At 49.9% G+C, this 15,102-nt stretch overlaps 1 protein-coding gene across 1 annotated transcript in view; it reads right to left on the bottom strand.

Moving 5' to 3' along the window:
• NKAIN1 (sodium/potassium transporting ATPase interacting 1) overlaps positions 1-11,505 on the bottom strand; it is a 76,334-nt gene extending 64,829 nt beyond the window's left edge. The window contains exon 1 of the mRNA XM_056845782.1: positions 11,430-11,505. Coding sequence (XP_056701760.1) covers positions 11,430-11,483 — 54 coding nt within the window. The 5' untranslated portion in view covers positions 11,484-11,505. The remainder of the gene's footprint in view (positions 1-11,429) is intronic.
• Between the last annotated feature and the right edge of the window lie 3,597 nt (positions 11,506-15,102).

Below are 15,102 nucleotides of genomic sequence, written 5' to 3'. Positions count from 1 at the left end.
TAAGACACCAAAACATTTGGAAGTTTGAGAAGGATTTTTTTTGTCAAATAAACTTGAAGATGTCTGTGAACTTTCAGTTCATTTTCAAAAGTAAGAAAGACACTCAGGAGCAGTTAATCGCCAATGAGAATAAGATATCAAATTACTATAGGAAAGGAGAGCCAGAGGGGTGTAGTGGTTAAGAGCAGTGGTTTGGAGCTGTGGACTCTGATCTGGAGAACCAGGTTTGATTCCCCACTCCTCCACATGAGCAGCGGAGGCTAATCTGCTGAACTAGATTTGTTTCCCCTCTCCTACACCATAAGGCCAGCTGGGTGACCTTGGGCTAGTCACACTCTCCCAGCCTCCCCTACCTCACAGGATGTCTGTTGTGGGGAGGGGAAGGTGACTGTAAGCCAGTTTGATTCTCCCTCAAGTGGTAGAGAAAGTTGGCATATTAGGACCAACTCTTCTTCTACTACTACCTGAGACTGTATATAATTCCAAGCTTTTAAAGCACTAGAAGCTGGATAAGAATTTCTTGTTTTTAACTTAAACTATGGAGAATACACAGGGAGGGAAGGCAGCAAGATATAGCCTGATCTCGTCAGATCTCGGAAGATAAACAGGGTCGGTACTTGGAAAGGAAACCTCCAAGGAAGACTCTACAGAGGAAGGCAATGGCAAACCACCTCTCCTTAATCACTTGCCTTGAAAACACCACCGGGGTTGCTATAAATCAGCTGTGACGTGACGTCACTTTGCGTACACACATGGAGAATACATACACTGGAAGAAACCAATTCAGAGTCCACTGTTTTTCTCCATTTGGTCATTTAAAAGTAACTCCTGTTATCAGATAATGATTTTGCACAACCGGTTTGCCCGCCCATTCCCCAAGGCATTTGGGTATTTAAATTCCAAATGATGCCTATTCAGAACCCACAAGGGTGTTATCATAACACATCAACCTCTGTAGAGCAGATGCGGCGGAAGAATTACCTCATTATTTATTTCACTGTAACATTTGTGCTGAATCACAGATGAAATGTTATTTCGAAGCGGGCATGATCAATGCAGAACACTTTGCTAAAATCAAGCACCCCCTAGCCAATCATAGAAAGTATGTCACAGTCAGGCCAGTTTTGCTGGCGTAGCTCAAAAGCCGAGGAGGAAAAAAGATACGCTGAGACCAATTTGGTGCACCACAGAGACACCAAGAAGGGTTGGATGTTTGTTGGGTTTTTTTTTAATATAGATCTCTGCAAGCTTTCATAATTAAAAAAAAAAATTTTGGTGACCGAATCGACTGAAATAGTAATTCCTGTGTTACGGCTAGCCCAGGGGTGTCAAACATAACGCCCGAGGGCCGGATCTGGGGGGAGGAGGAGGAGAAGAGTTGGGTTTTATATGCTGCTTTTCTCTATCACTTAAGGAAGACTCAAACCTTCCCTTCCCCTCCCCACAACAGACACCCTGTGAGGTAGGGGAGGCTGAGAGAGCTGTGACTAGCCCAAGGTCACCCAGCTGGCTTTGTGTGTAGGAGAGGGGAAACAAATCTAGTTCACCAGATTAGCCTCCGCTGCTCATGTGGAGGAGTGGGGAATCAAACCTGGTTCTCCAGATCAGAGTCCACAGCTCCAAACCACCGCTCTTAACCACTACACCACACTGGCTCTTATCCGGTCCATGAACCAGCTGAGGCAGCCGCCCCCGACCCCAACTCTCAATCTGGGCTGGCAATGCATGGCCCAGCCCGAACAAGAGACATTTATGTCATATCCGGTCCTCGTAACAATTGAGTTCGACACCCCTAGGATAGCCCAATCTCGTCAGATCTGGGAAGCTAAGAAGGGTCAGCCCGGTTGAGTACTTGGATGGGAGATCACCAGGGAAGTCCTGGGTTGCTACGTGGAGGCAGACAATGGCAAGCCACCTCCGTTCAACTCTTGCCTTGATAATCCTATGTGGTAGCCGTAAGTCGGCTGCCATATGATGGCACTTTCCAGCACCAACGTGTTTGAGGTTGCCTCTTTTGGTAAGGGGGTCCGGGCTCAGTGGTAGAGTAAGCAATTTGCGTCAGAATGTCACAGGTTCAAACCCCAGGATATGGAGTTAAAAAGGTGGTAGGAAAGGCCTTCCATACCGGAAAGCCTAGGCAGCCAATCCCAGTCACAGTAGACAATACCGAGCAAAATGGACCACCAGGCTGACTTGATATCCGGCGGTTTGACCTTCAACCTCACCCCTTCAAAGCAATCCAAATGTTCATCAGTGACATCCTTCTAAAGGAAAATCCAGGCCATATCCTTCATTAAAGCCAACTCAAATCACACAGAACACCATACGTAAGAAGAGCTCTGCTGGATCAGACCAGCGGTGCATCTAGCCCAGAATCCTATTACACACAGCAGCCAACCAGTTGCCCTGGGGCAACTAACAGAGCATAGAAGTCAAGGCCTTAGTTGTTTTATTTATACGATATATGTGCCATCCTTATGCCCAATCAGGGCCTATCAGCACTGGTATCCAGAACTGTTGCCTCTGAACGTGAAGGTTCCCTCATCATGGCTAGTACATTGAACACATGAAGCTGCCTTATACTGAATCAGGCCCCTGGTCCATCCAAGTCATTACTGTCTACTCAGACTGGCAGCGGCTCTCCAGGGTCTCAGGCAGGGGTCTTTCCTATTACCTACTTGTCTGGTCCCTTTAACTGGAGATGCCAGGGACTGAACCTGGGACCTTCTGCATGCCAAGCAGATGCTCTGCCACTGAGCTACGGCCCTTCCCCACTTAGGAATCTGTTTAATCCTTTTGAAAGCTATCCGTGCTTATGGCCATCACTACTTTGACTGTAGTGAATTCCACAATTTAATCATCCAGGAAAGAAGTATTTATTTTAGTCCATCCTGAATCTATTGCTGAACAACTTCATTGGGTGCCCATAAATGCCAGATTTATGTGAGAGGGAGGAAAGCGAGCTCTACCTGTCCACTTTCTCCACCTCTTGGATAATCTTATAAACCTCTATCATGCCCCCCAACGTTTTTTTCCCTGAACTGAAAAGCTTTCGAGTTCTCTAGAACTCGTCTCTTCAAATCCTTCTAAGCACCTCTCTCGCTTCTGAGAACTTGAAAGCCCACACACTGTTTTGCGTCGTGGCGGTTGGTCTTCGCGAAAAGCAGTACACTGATTCCGTTTTTAGATTTTGGCTCAGTCCAAGGAGACCTGGAACTTCCGCCATTCTAAAGGAAAATACAAAATGTTTTGTTCGCCTGAGAAAGTCTATAGGGACTGACCGGAAAATCCATTGCCTAGCTCCAAACACCGCTACTGGAAGGCATGGCTCCAGCAGACGGCTCCAGTGCGCCTATGTGCCCAGTCCGATATGATGATTTTCTTCACATCTTCGAGGGTAGGAGTTCTACTTTATTGACCAGCATCTCACAATTCCAAAACACAGCCAAAAACACCGCAGCTCATCTCTGCCCAAAACTGGTTCTCTCCCTAGCGGAAGAACCTTATCACAAAAGCCGTCATCGCCTCAGGGGTACATCCAGTTGAGTTTTGTTATTTTCATCAAGTACACTCCGAAAAGAAGTACAACTGCAATAGCAATTTGGAATCTGCAGTGCTTGGACTACTGGTAGTCCATCATGGGCTTCCAAGTCCTTAAGACCACAGGCCATCAAATGAAACTGCCAATGGACTTTTTTGTAGGATAAACGATAGGGAACGCAGGATTACAATTCAACCCTTACTACACTCATTCTAAATGTGATTGGAAAAGAGCAAGAGTCCAGTAGCACCTTAAAAACTGACAACATTTCTGGCAGGGTATGAGCTTTCGTGAGCCACAGCTCACTTCTTCAGATACAGCTGGAATGTGATGAGTCCATCTATCCTTAAGTAGAGAAGAGTGAATCAGACACACAATGGCAATGTAAATATCAAAAGCAAGTAATTGACATTAGCAGGCACGATTGGATGAGGTGTGATATGCAGAGGGGTAGTAGGCGTGGAGAAATCAGCGTTGGTAATGAGACAGGAATCCCAGATCTCTATTCAGTCCAGGAGAACGCACTGTCTTGAGCTTCGTTATTGGTTGTAATTCAGCAGTCTCGCTAATCTCCCTTTGAAATATCTTTGTAAGAGAACTGCTACTCTTAAATCAGCGAGTGAATGTCCTGGAAGGTTGATATGTTCCCCCACTGGTTTCTGATGTCAGATGTGCTCAGTGAAGGGAGAGGGGACCCCACTGCTAGATTAGAACTGCCAGCAGTTATTAAAACTGTTTTGGTTTGACTGAGAAACATCAAAGCGACATGGCATGTGCACAGAACTGAGCGACGCTCCCTCTTCCCCTTGATCAGTCAACCTCACCGCAGCAGCATTAGAGAGTACAAAGGCAACGTTTCAGTTTGGAAAACCTTACAAGTGACCGCGAAGTGCCCACAAAATACGGAAGGGGGACTGTAGTTCATAGGTGGAGCGTGCACTTTGCGGGTTATAGAATCATAGAGTTGGAAGGGACCACCAGGGTCATCTAGCTCAACCCCCTGCACAATGCAGGAAGTTCACAACTACCTCCCCCCACACCCCCAGGGACCCCTACTCCATGCCCAGAAGATGCCCAAGATGCCCTCCCTCTCATGATCGGCCTAAGGTCACAGAATCAGCATTGCTGACAGATGGCCATCTAAGCCTCTGCTTAAAAACCTCCAGGGAAGGAGAGCTCACCACCTCCCGAGAAAGCCTGTTCCACTGAGGAACCGCTCTAACTGTTAGGAAATTCTTCCTAATGTCTAGACGGAAACTCTTTTGATCTAATTTCAACCTGTTGGTTCTGGTCCGACCTTTTGGGGCAACAGAAAACTCGGCACCCTCCTCTATGTGACAGCCCTTGAAGATGGTTAACATATCCCCTCTCATCAGGCTAAACATATCCAACTCCTTCAACCTTTCCTCATAGGACTTCATCTCCAGACCCCTCACCATCTTTGTTGCCCTCCTCTGGACACATTCCAGCTTGTCTACATCCTTCTTAAATTGTGGTGCCCCGGGTTCGCCATGACCGGGAAAAAGGATCCCAGGCAGCAAAGCACAGACTCCGCTTGCGACTGCAGAAGCTGCCAGTAGGATCGCACGGCAGCAGGCCAGACAGATCAATAGTGGCAATCGTTCCGATATAATGCTAGCTTCGTGAACATGCCTGAGGGAGTCGTGCGCCTTGCATGTTCCCTCTTGCCCCCACCCCCACGCGGTGGCCTAAATGAAAACCTTCCTCAGCACAATTTCTCATCATATCCGAAGGCCTGTGGCTCAGTGAAAGAGCTGTTGCTTTCCATGCAGAAGGTCCCAGGTTCAATCTACGGCGTCTCCAGGCAGCAGGTGACGCGAAAGACCTCTGCATGAGACCCCGGAGAGCCGCTGCCAGTCTGAGTAGGCAATATTGACCTTGATGGATCGATGGTCTGATTTGGCATAAAGCAGCTTCATGCGTGAACCACAAATCTTGGGTTTGCACAGTTTCCAGTATGGTGTAGCGTTTAAGAATAGTGGGTTCTAATCTGGAGAACTGGGTTTGATTCTGGAGAACCGGGGCTGTATGTATTTAACTTCCAGGGCTATTACAAGTTTTTGTTTTGCCATCAAGTGGCAGCTGACTTGTGGTGACCCCTGATGGGGTTTTCAAGGCAAGAGACTGACAGAGGTGGTTTGCCTTTGCCTGCCTCTGGGTAGCAACCCTGGACTTCCTCGGTGGTCTCCCATCCAAGTACTAACCAGAGCCGACCCTGCTTCGCTTCTAAGATCTGATGAGATCGGGAGAGCCTGGGCCACCTAGGTCAGGGCACTACAAGTGGTTAGGAGTAGGATCGACTCTAATCTGGTGAACCAGGTTCAATTCCCCACTCCTCCACATGAATCCAGCTGGGTGACCCTGGGCTAGTCACAGTTCTCTCAGACCTCCCTCAGCGCCACCTACCTCACAAAGGAGAGGAAGGGGGTTGTAAGCTGGTTTGATTCTCCTAAAAAGGTAGAGACAGTCAGCATTTAAAAACCAACTCTTCTTCTTCTTCCTCCTACAGAAGCAGTACTTGTAACTCGGGGTTGGATCCAAAGGAAGTACCCTTCTACCAGCATAACAGCGGTTATACTTGGGGGGGGGGAATGACCCCCAAGTAAGGATGATATTTGCCAATTCCCTCATCCCTTTACAGACAATCTTCTGGGGGGGGGGTGTCCAGTGATTCCCCCAGGAGCAAAAAGGCCAGCTAGGCTAAGTTGGGGAGGGGGTCCAGCAAGAGGGTAGAAGTGGCGATGTTCCACTCCACCAGCTTCACTTGGCTGGCCATGAATTGGATCGAACCCCAAGGTTAAACAATGTGGTTTGCTCAGGGACTCCTTAATTGGCATGCACGGGTGGGGGGAGGAAGCACCTGAGCTCAAAGTCCCCGAAGGCCTACACCCACACCAGCTTTTGCTATTTCGTCAAAACTATATTACAGAGAGGATTCTCAGGAGGAACTTTTCAGCCAGGCGCTGTCCGGGCAACATGCCTGCTTAGCTTCAGCAAGGCAGTTACATCATGCAGCGTACAACCATGCCGTGGGACTGCGCAACAAATAAAAATTCTGCACAATATCAGCTAAACAAGAGGGGTTGCTGGTAAAATCCCCATCCTGGAAACCCCTTAGAATCTTAGAATTGGAAGGGACCACCAGGGTAATCTAGTCCAACCCCCTGCACACCCCCAGTGTGCCTTCCCCCTCTCATGATCTGCCTAGGGGTCACAGAATCAGCACTGCTGACAGATGGCCATCTAGCCTCTTCTTAAAAACCTCCAGGGGAGGAGAGCTCACCACTTCCCAAGGAAGCCTCTTCCACTGAGTAAGCGCTCTGTTAGAAAATTCTTCCTACTGTCTTTTAATTTCAACCCGCTGGTTCTGGCCTGACCTTCTGGGGCAACAGAAAACAACTTGGCACCCTCCTCTATATGACAGCCCTTCAAGTACTTGAAGATGGTTATCATATCACCTCTCAGTCTTCTCCTCTTCAGGCTAAACATACCCAGCTCCTTCAACCGTTCCTCACAGGACTTGGTTTCCAGACCCCTCACCATCTTTGTTGCCCTCCTCTGGACACGTTCCAGATTCTTTAATATTTATTGATTTAGATATGTATGCCCTGCTTTTCTTCCCAAGAGGGATCCAAAACCAGTGTGGTGTAGTGGTTAGAGTGCTGGACTAGAATCCAGAAGACCCAGGTTCAAATCCCCACTCTGCCATGGAGGCTTGCTGGGTGACCGTGGCCCAGTCGCATACTCTCAATCAAACCTACCCAACAGGGTTGTTGGGTGGATAAAATGGAGGTGAGGAGAACGATATGAGCTGCTTTTGAGTTCCCACTGGGAAGAAAGCAGAGTATAAATTAAATAAGTAAGCAAGCAAAGGTGACTTACAACATTGTTCCCACTTCATCCATTTTATCTTCACCTCTTCCATTTTATCCTCACAACAACCACCCTGCAAGGTAGGTTGAGCTGACAGACAGTGACTGGCCCAAGGTCATCCAGTGAGCTTCCATAGCAGAGTGGAGGGATTCAAATCCGGGTCTCCCAGATCCTAATCTGGCATTTTAACTGCTACACCATGCTGGCTCCAAGCATTTATGAGCAGAAGTGTTCTTTGGTGCATTTATGGAGTGTTCTTTGGTGCATGGGTGATAACAGTGTTCATTCTGACAGAGTCCTCTTCAAGAAGGGGGTCATAACAAAAAAAATCAACAAGGAGGACTCTACAACTGCCCAACTGTTGTCAAGAATTTGATGGAGAGGGGACACAGGTACCAGAACAGCAGCAAACATACACTTGAAGAAAAGTTCACAACCAGGGCTGCTGAGAGCAGCCTTGAACACATGTGCAAAGATTCCTTCTACCACCACCACCCCCATGCCACCTAGGTCAAACCCAAGCCCCCCCCCCCCTGAAAACAAATCATCACATTGCTGGTTGCATGAAAAGTTACTGCTTCGTCCCAGATGCATCATACATGTTCTCCTAACCCATACCTCACATGTATCTCCCCACTCATTCTCCAGGGAGCTCAGGGGCAGTGTGCCCACCCCCATATCACAACCACCCTGTGAGGTAGGCTAGGCAGAGAGAAAAGAGACCGGCTCAAGGTTACACTTAACCCGTTTTGCCCCCGATAAAGCCATAGAACTTATAGCTGGACACCAAAAGTGCCTTGACCTGTCCTCGGGGTGAGCCGGGCCCCTGGAAATTCTCCTCTCCACCCCCAATCACACACCCTGGGCGTTGAGATGTCCAGTTTCCCAAGAACAATAAAACCTGCAGTCCGAGGATGCTGGTCCAGCGCTGAGAATCAAACGGGAAGACAATGTCTCCCCGCTAAGTCAAGTCTGTACACGACAGAAGCAATTTCACCTGCAGGGAAGACGCCTCACAGCTCATTTCTGAGCCTGTTTATCAATCCACCGATTTCAATGGGACTTCCTTCCAACCAGGTGTGCTTCAGGTTGCTAACCTTCCGAGTTAGTATTACTTCCTATGCACCCTGTATGAGAATAGCTGGTCTCTTGCGGGGAGGATAAATCTAATCCACGGAAGTTACATCTGTAAAAAATGACAGTTTGCAGCCCCTGTACAATATTTTTAGCAGCAACTGGCTGACAGAGGTTTGCCGCCTCCTCCACCCTCCCTCCCTCCTGCTCCCACGCAACGGCTCTGGTTTGCACATGCTCAAAATTTTGCCTCTACCCACTCGTTCTGATTCCAGCTCGTAAAATTTCCCTGGGGCCTACGAGTAGAGCTTCTTCCATTGAGATTTAGATTTCTCCCCAAGTCTGAACAGCCCTTTACGTTTTCCCATTTATAAAATGCGTATAATGTCAGGTTCACGGATGCGGAATGGCACTGCGAAGCCCGATCGCATCAGAACCTCAGAAGTTAAGCTGAGTCGGTACTTGGATGGGAAAACACCAAGGAAGGCAATGGCAAACCACCTTCTTCTTAATCACTTGCCTTGAAAACCCCACCAGGGGTCACCATAAGTTCATAGAATCGGAAGGGACCACCAGGGTCATCTAGTCCAACCACCTGCACAATGCCGGAAATTCACAACTACCTCCCTTTGGTTGCAACCTGATGACCCTATACACACAGAAATATAATCAGGTGACTCTTTTTTTTTTATTTAGAAAAGTTACCACAGAACTGCAAACTGATTTTAAAAACATTCTGCGTCTTACACAAATCTTGGGACGTTGTCTCCAATCAACCTGATCCAAGACCAAGGCAGGACGTGTCCAAAAAGGGTGGCTCGCGCACAGGAAAGAAATAAAGGACTCCTGCATGTGCTTTCATTAAAAAGTACACCTAAATGACTATTCTGGAGCTTTTGATTTTTTCAAGTTGGCAACATGGTCGATAGACCAGCAATTCGCTCAGATAGCCCCCAGAACCGCTTTATAAAATCACAAGCAACTCTCTTTTCCCGGACGCATTAGTGCCCGTACAAATCCCTGCAGAAAAGAATCATGAACTTTCTAGGCTTTCTTTCACTGTACCTTATATTAGCATCAAAATGTGATAATCTTTAAGGTGCCACAAGACTTTTTTATTTCATTTTAGCTTTCTAGAGCCATCTGCCACCCACTCCAACTGTAAGTTTGCATCTGTTATTTATGCCAAAGCCAAATGATGGAAGGTTTTTTTTTTTTTTTAATACCTCGAACAGTTAAGGCATTGAAAAACCAACCAACCCCCAGTCATCATACTTGCAAACATTCAGGTTCCAGTCAAATTTGGGATCATCCCCAATTTCCTTGCCTTGGGCAAGCTTCGTTGTATTTATAATCAAATCCTGGCTTTCCCTTGATGTCCCACAATTCTTCCCCATGAGGCATTTCCTTGGCTCAGGGAGCGCTCTTAAGCGGGCCTACACACAAGTAAGCCCTGTGTCAGTCGACGAGGCTTACTCCCGGGAGAACCATCCTTAGGACCGCAGCCTCAGCGATCACGGTGCTTCATGGGGATCCCTTCCTGTGTCGCTCAGCCTTGCTAGAAAACGCCTCCCTCTAGCCCACTCTCAAATCCACCCTGAGGATTCTGGAGGATCCAAAATCATCTTCCCTCCTTCCCCTGGGCGCAACCTCTGTCCAAAGGACAGAGCTCCGTTCTGGATCCAAAAGGCGACTGTTTCTCACTGATCCCCACTGCAAACCCCCACAACATGGTCCTTTTTTTCTTCCTCCTCTTTCTCTTACCCCTCCCCAGCCATTTAAAGTTTGAGCTCAAGGAAAGGGGCCGTGGCTCAGTGGTAGAGCACCTGCTTGGCATGCAGAAGGTCCCAGGTTCCATCCCCAGCATCTCCAGTAAAAGGGACTAGGCAGGTAGGTGATGTGAAAGACCTCTGCCTGAGACCCTGGAGAGCTGCTGCAGGTCAGAGTAGACAATACTGACTTCAATGGACCAAGGGTCTGGTTCAGTATAAGGCAGCTTCATGTGTTCCCAGACCCTTTTTGTCTGAGGTTCCGCAGACCCCCCAAAGGAAGTCCCTGGTTGGTTGAAGGGCTGTGGCTCAGCGGTAGAGCATCCGCTCGACATGCAGAAGGTCCCAGGTTCAATCCCCGGCCTCTCCAGTTAAAAGGAATAGGCAAGCAGGTGATGTGAAAGACCCCTGCCTGAGACCCGTTGCCCGTCTGAGTAGACAAGACTGACTTGGATGGACCTTGACGGTCTGGTTCAGTATAAGGCAGCTTCATGTGTTCAAATACTTTTGAAAGGGGTCGGGGCTCAGTGGTAGAGCATCTGCTTGACATGCAGAAGGTCCCAGGTTCAGTCCCCCGCATCCCCAGGGCAAGGGACTAGGGCTAGGCAGATAGGTGATGTGAAAGACCCCTGCCTGAGACCCTGGAGAGCCGCTACCCGTCTGAGTAGACAAGACTGACTTGGATGGACCTTGATGGTCTGGTTCAGTATAGGGCAGCTTCATGTGTTCAAATACTTTTGAGGGGACGTGGCTCAGCGGAAGAGCATCCGCTCGGCATGCATAAGGTCCCAGGTTCAATCCCCGGCATCCCCAGTGCAAGGCAGATAGGTGATGTAAAAGGGCCCCTGCCTGAGACCCCGGAGAGCCGCTGCCGGTCCGAGCAGACAAGACTGACTCCGACGGACCAAGGGTCGGATTCGGCAGAAGGCAGCCTCGTGCGTTCAAGCGAGGCTCTGAGCCACCCCGCCCACCCACCCCCTCACCACGAGATCGCCCCTGCTTCGGTGACCCCCTCCCCGACCCCCCCTAGGGCACCCCTCTCCAAGCAGGGGCGCGGGCTCCTGCACCCCCCCCACCCCACCCAGCAAGGTCACACCCGACTGGGCGCGCACCCCACCCCCGGAGGGAGGGAGGGAGGCGCGGCGGCTTACCAGCTGCAGGCAGCAGAAGGCGACCAGCGTGCAGCGCCCGCTGCATTTCCCCATGGCTGGCTTGCCCGGCGCTCTTCGCCCCGGCTTCCGACAACCTCACTCCCGGGGCCCCCGCCGGCAGCCAGCCATCCTCGCCCGGACGGACGGGCTCGTCGGTCCGCACCTTTTGTCCGCGGCCGGCCTCTCCGCTCAGCGCCCCGGCGGCGAAGGAGTGCGCGGCTGCAGCCCCAGCTTGGCCGGCGCTCCCCAGCCGGACCCGCGCCCCATGGCTCGCGGAGGGGCCGGGCCGAGCGGGTTGCCTTCCTCCTCCTCCTCCTCCTCCCTCCAGGAGCGCTCAGCGGCTCCGCTCCATTGTTCCCAGCCGGACACACCCCGCGAGCCGTGCCCCGGGGCGGAGGTGGGCAAGGGGAAGGGCGGCGCCGTCGCTGGAGACGCCGCGCACAAAAGAGGGAGGGGAGGCGCGAAGACCCGCGCCGCCGGAGCCGACCCCGCCCGGGCGGAGGAGACCCGCGGCCGCGCCTCGCCCCTGCCCACCACCACGTGGCTCCGGCGGATCGCGGGGCGTGGGCAAGAGCCGAGTTCCAAGCCCCCCCCTCCTCCCCCCCTCCTCCCCCCCTCCTCCCCCCAAATGGCGACCCCGCCTCCCCTCTCCCCTCGCCCAATTAAAGGAATTGGATGGCACGAAGCCCCGCCCCTTGGCCATCCTGGGGGCTGGGGAGCAGGGGAGGGGGATGCAAAATTAAGCTGGGCTCTTTGCTTCCCCCCCCCCCACGACTCTTTGGGGCGGACCAGATTTTGGCCTAGCGGAAACGATTGGTGGGCTTCTGCAGATGCGACGCGAGAACTCCTCGCTGTTAGCATTTTGCGGAGGAATCCTAGAGTTGGGACCGCCGGGGTCATCTAGTCCAACCCCGTGCACAATGCAGGGAATTCCCAAACACCTCCCCCCACGAAACCCCCAGTGACGCCTACTCCATGCCCAGAGGATGGCCAAGATGCCCTCCCTCTCATGATCGGCCTAAGGTCATAAAACCAGCATTGCTGACAGATGGCCATCTAGCCTCTGCTTAAAAACCTCCAGGGGAGGAGTGCTCACCACCTCCCGAGGAAGCCTGTTCCACTGAGGAACTGCTCTAACTGTTAGAAAATTCTTCCTAATGTCTAGACGGAAACTCTTGATTTAATTTCTACCCATTGGTTCTGGTCTGACCTTCTGGGGCAACAGAAAACCACTCTGCTCCATCCTCCATATGAAGGCCTTTAAGTACTTGAAGATGGTTATCATATTACCTCTCAGTCTTCTCCTCTTCAGGCTAAACATACCCAGCTCCTTCAACCTTTCCTCATAGGACTTGGTCTCCAGACCCCAGGGGGGATAGAGAAGAACATAAGAAAGGCCATGCTGGATCAGACCAAGGCCCATCAAGTCCAGCAGTCTGTTCACACAGTGAGAAGAAGAAGAGTTGGTTTTTATATGCCGCCTTTCTCTACCACTTAAGGGTGAATCAAACCGGCTTACAATCACCTTCCCTTCCCCTCCCCACAACATACACCCTGTGAGGTAGGTGGGGCTGAGAGAGCTCTAAGAGCTGTGACTAGAGCAAGGTCACCCAGCAAGGTCACCCACTCATGTGGAGGAGTGGAGAAACAAATTCAGTTCACCAGATTAGCCTCCACCGCTCATGTGGAGGAGTGGGGAATCAAACCCGGTTTTCCAGATCAGAGTCCACCTCTCCAAACCACTGCTCTTAACCACTTCACCATGCTGGCTAATCAGGTGCCTCTAGGAAGCCCACAAACAAGACAACAGCAGCATTATCCTGCCTGTGTTCCACAGCACCTAATTTAATGGGCACGCTCCTCTGATCCGGGAGAGAACAGGTATGCATCATGACTAGCACCCATTTTGACTAGTAGCCATGAATAGCCCTCTCCTCCATGATCATGTCCACTCCCCTATTAAAGCCTTCCAAGTTGGTAGCCATCACCACATTCCTGGGGCAGGGAGTTCCACAATTTAACTCTGCATTGTGTGGCAAACAGCAGGGTCACAAGGCCATGAAATGTGGGCAAGTACAGGGTGGACTAGAATTCTGAACAATTCAAACCGAATCCAAGGAAAATGCAGAGGAAGGCAATGGCAAGCCACCTCTGCTTAATCACCTGCCTTGAGAGCCCCTTGCTGGGGTTACCATGAGTCAGCTGTAACTGGATGGCACTTTACACATACGCAACTAGACACTTCATTCATTTTTGCTTTAACAGAATAACAGAGCTACCCCTCTGGAGAGGGGATCCAAACCTGGATCTCCCAGATCCTAGTCTGACACTCTAACCACACTGCCTCTCTAAGAGATTCCAAAATCGATCACCCCCCAAAACCACAAAATCACATAATTTAATACTGCCTGCATTAGAATGTATGCAAAACAGTTATGTTTTTTTCACATATAGCCCCAATACTCCCCAAAAGCCTCTTTTCAAAAACATCTCTCGAAACAAACAGTGCAGTCCTAAGCAGAGTTACATCCTTCTAAATCCACTTAAGTCAATGGACTTGGAAGGGTGTAACGCTGTTTAGGATTGCAATCCTAATCACTTACCCGGGAATAAGTCCTAATTGACCATAACAGGATTTGTTTCTGAGTAGCCTTGCAGAAGATTGCACTGAAAAACTGGGAAATTTACCATAATATATAAACTCACCTGTGCCAATAGATGGGAAATCCCACTATTTTCAAAAAAGATGTGATGTCCCCACACTTTTTGCATCAGCTCTCATGTAGAATTCCTGTCAGCACCAAATTGTGTCCCTGCAAAATACGGATATAATTAATATTGAATATATCTTTGGGGCTACTTATGACAGACTTTGTTTCTTGCAGAGAGTGACTTTCCCTTTATGTATCTAACATTGCAATCCCAAGAAACGGTGCGATCCTGTGAAACAAGAAGCTGGACTAGATGGACCACCGGCCTAATCCAGAATGGGACTTTTTACATTCTTAAAAACACTTTCCTAGGAATAAGCCCCATTGAATAGGCTTGAGTACGATTCTGTAGGGAAGAGATGGTGGCATGGTATAGCCTGATCTCATCAGATCTCAGAAGCTAAGCAGGGTTGGTACTTGGATGGGAGACCACCACGGAAGACTTTGGAGAGGAAAGCAGTGGTAAACCACCTTTGCTTCTCACTTACCTTGAGAGCCCCTTACTGGGTTGGCCAAAAGTTTGTTGTGACTTGACAGCACTTATGTATGCAAGGTGGGATTTTGTAGACCAGCCTGATGGCTGACAATCCCCCGTTTTCTGAAGTCCCAGGCAGGCAATGAGATTGAATAAGAGATTTCTCCCCAGAGGACACTGTGTTTCATTTGCAAAGTCACAAATTGACCAGACCAGGGTTACCAATTTACTGAAAGGGGAGAATCACACTCAACCGGACCAAGGTAAATGTCACAATAAAAAGAAACATCTGTAAAGCGACACCTAGTGGAATGGTTGGGAGTTTGAATGTCAGAGGAAAGTGGAGGAGCAGGGAACTCTTTAAGGCAAGAAGGGGTAATCGGAAAGGTGGCAGAAGAAAACTGAGGGCACCTTCAAGCAGCGAGCCCAAGACGGGGAAGTTGCTTCGGAAAGCAGACCCCAGCAGGAAGTTGTAGGCAGCTGCATT

The sequence above is a fragment of the Euleptes europaea genome, chromosome 3 (genome assembly GCF_029931775.1).
Source record: "Euleptes europaea isolate rEulEur1 chromosome 3, rEulEur1.hap1, whole genome shotgun sequence".
Taxonomy (NCBI): domain Eukaryota; kingdom Metazoa; phylum Chordata; class Lepidosauria; order Squamata; family Sphaerodactylidae; genus Euleptes; species Euleptes europaea.
This window is presented reverse-complemented; position numbering and strand designations above follow the sequence as displayed.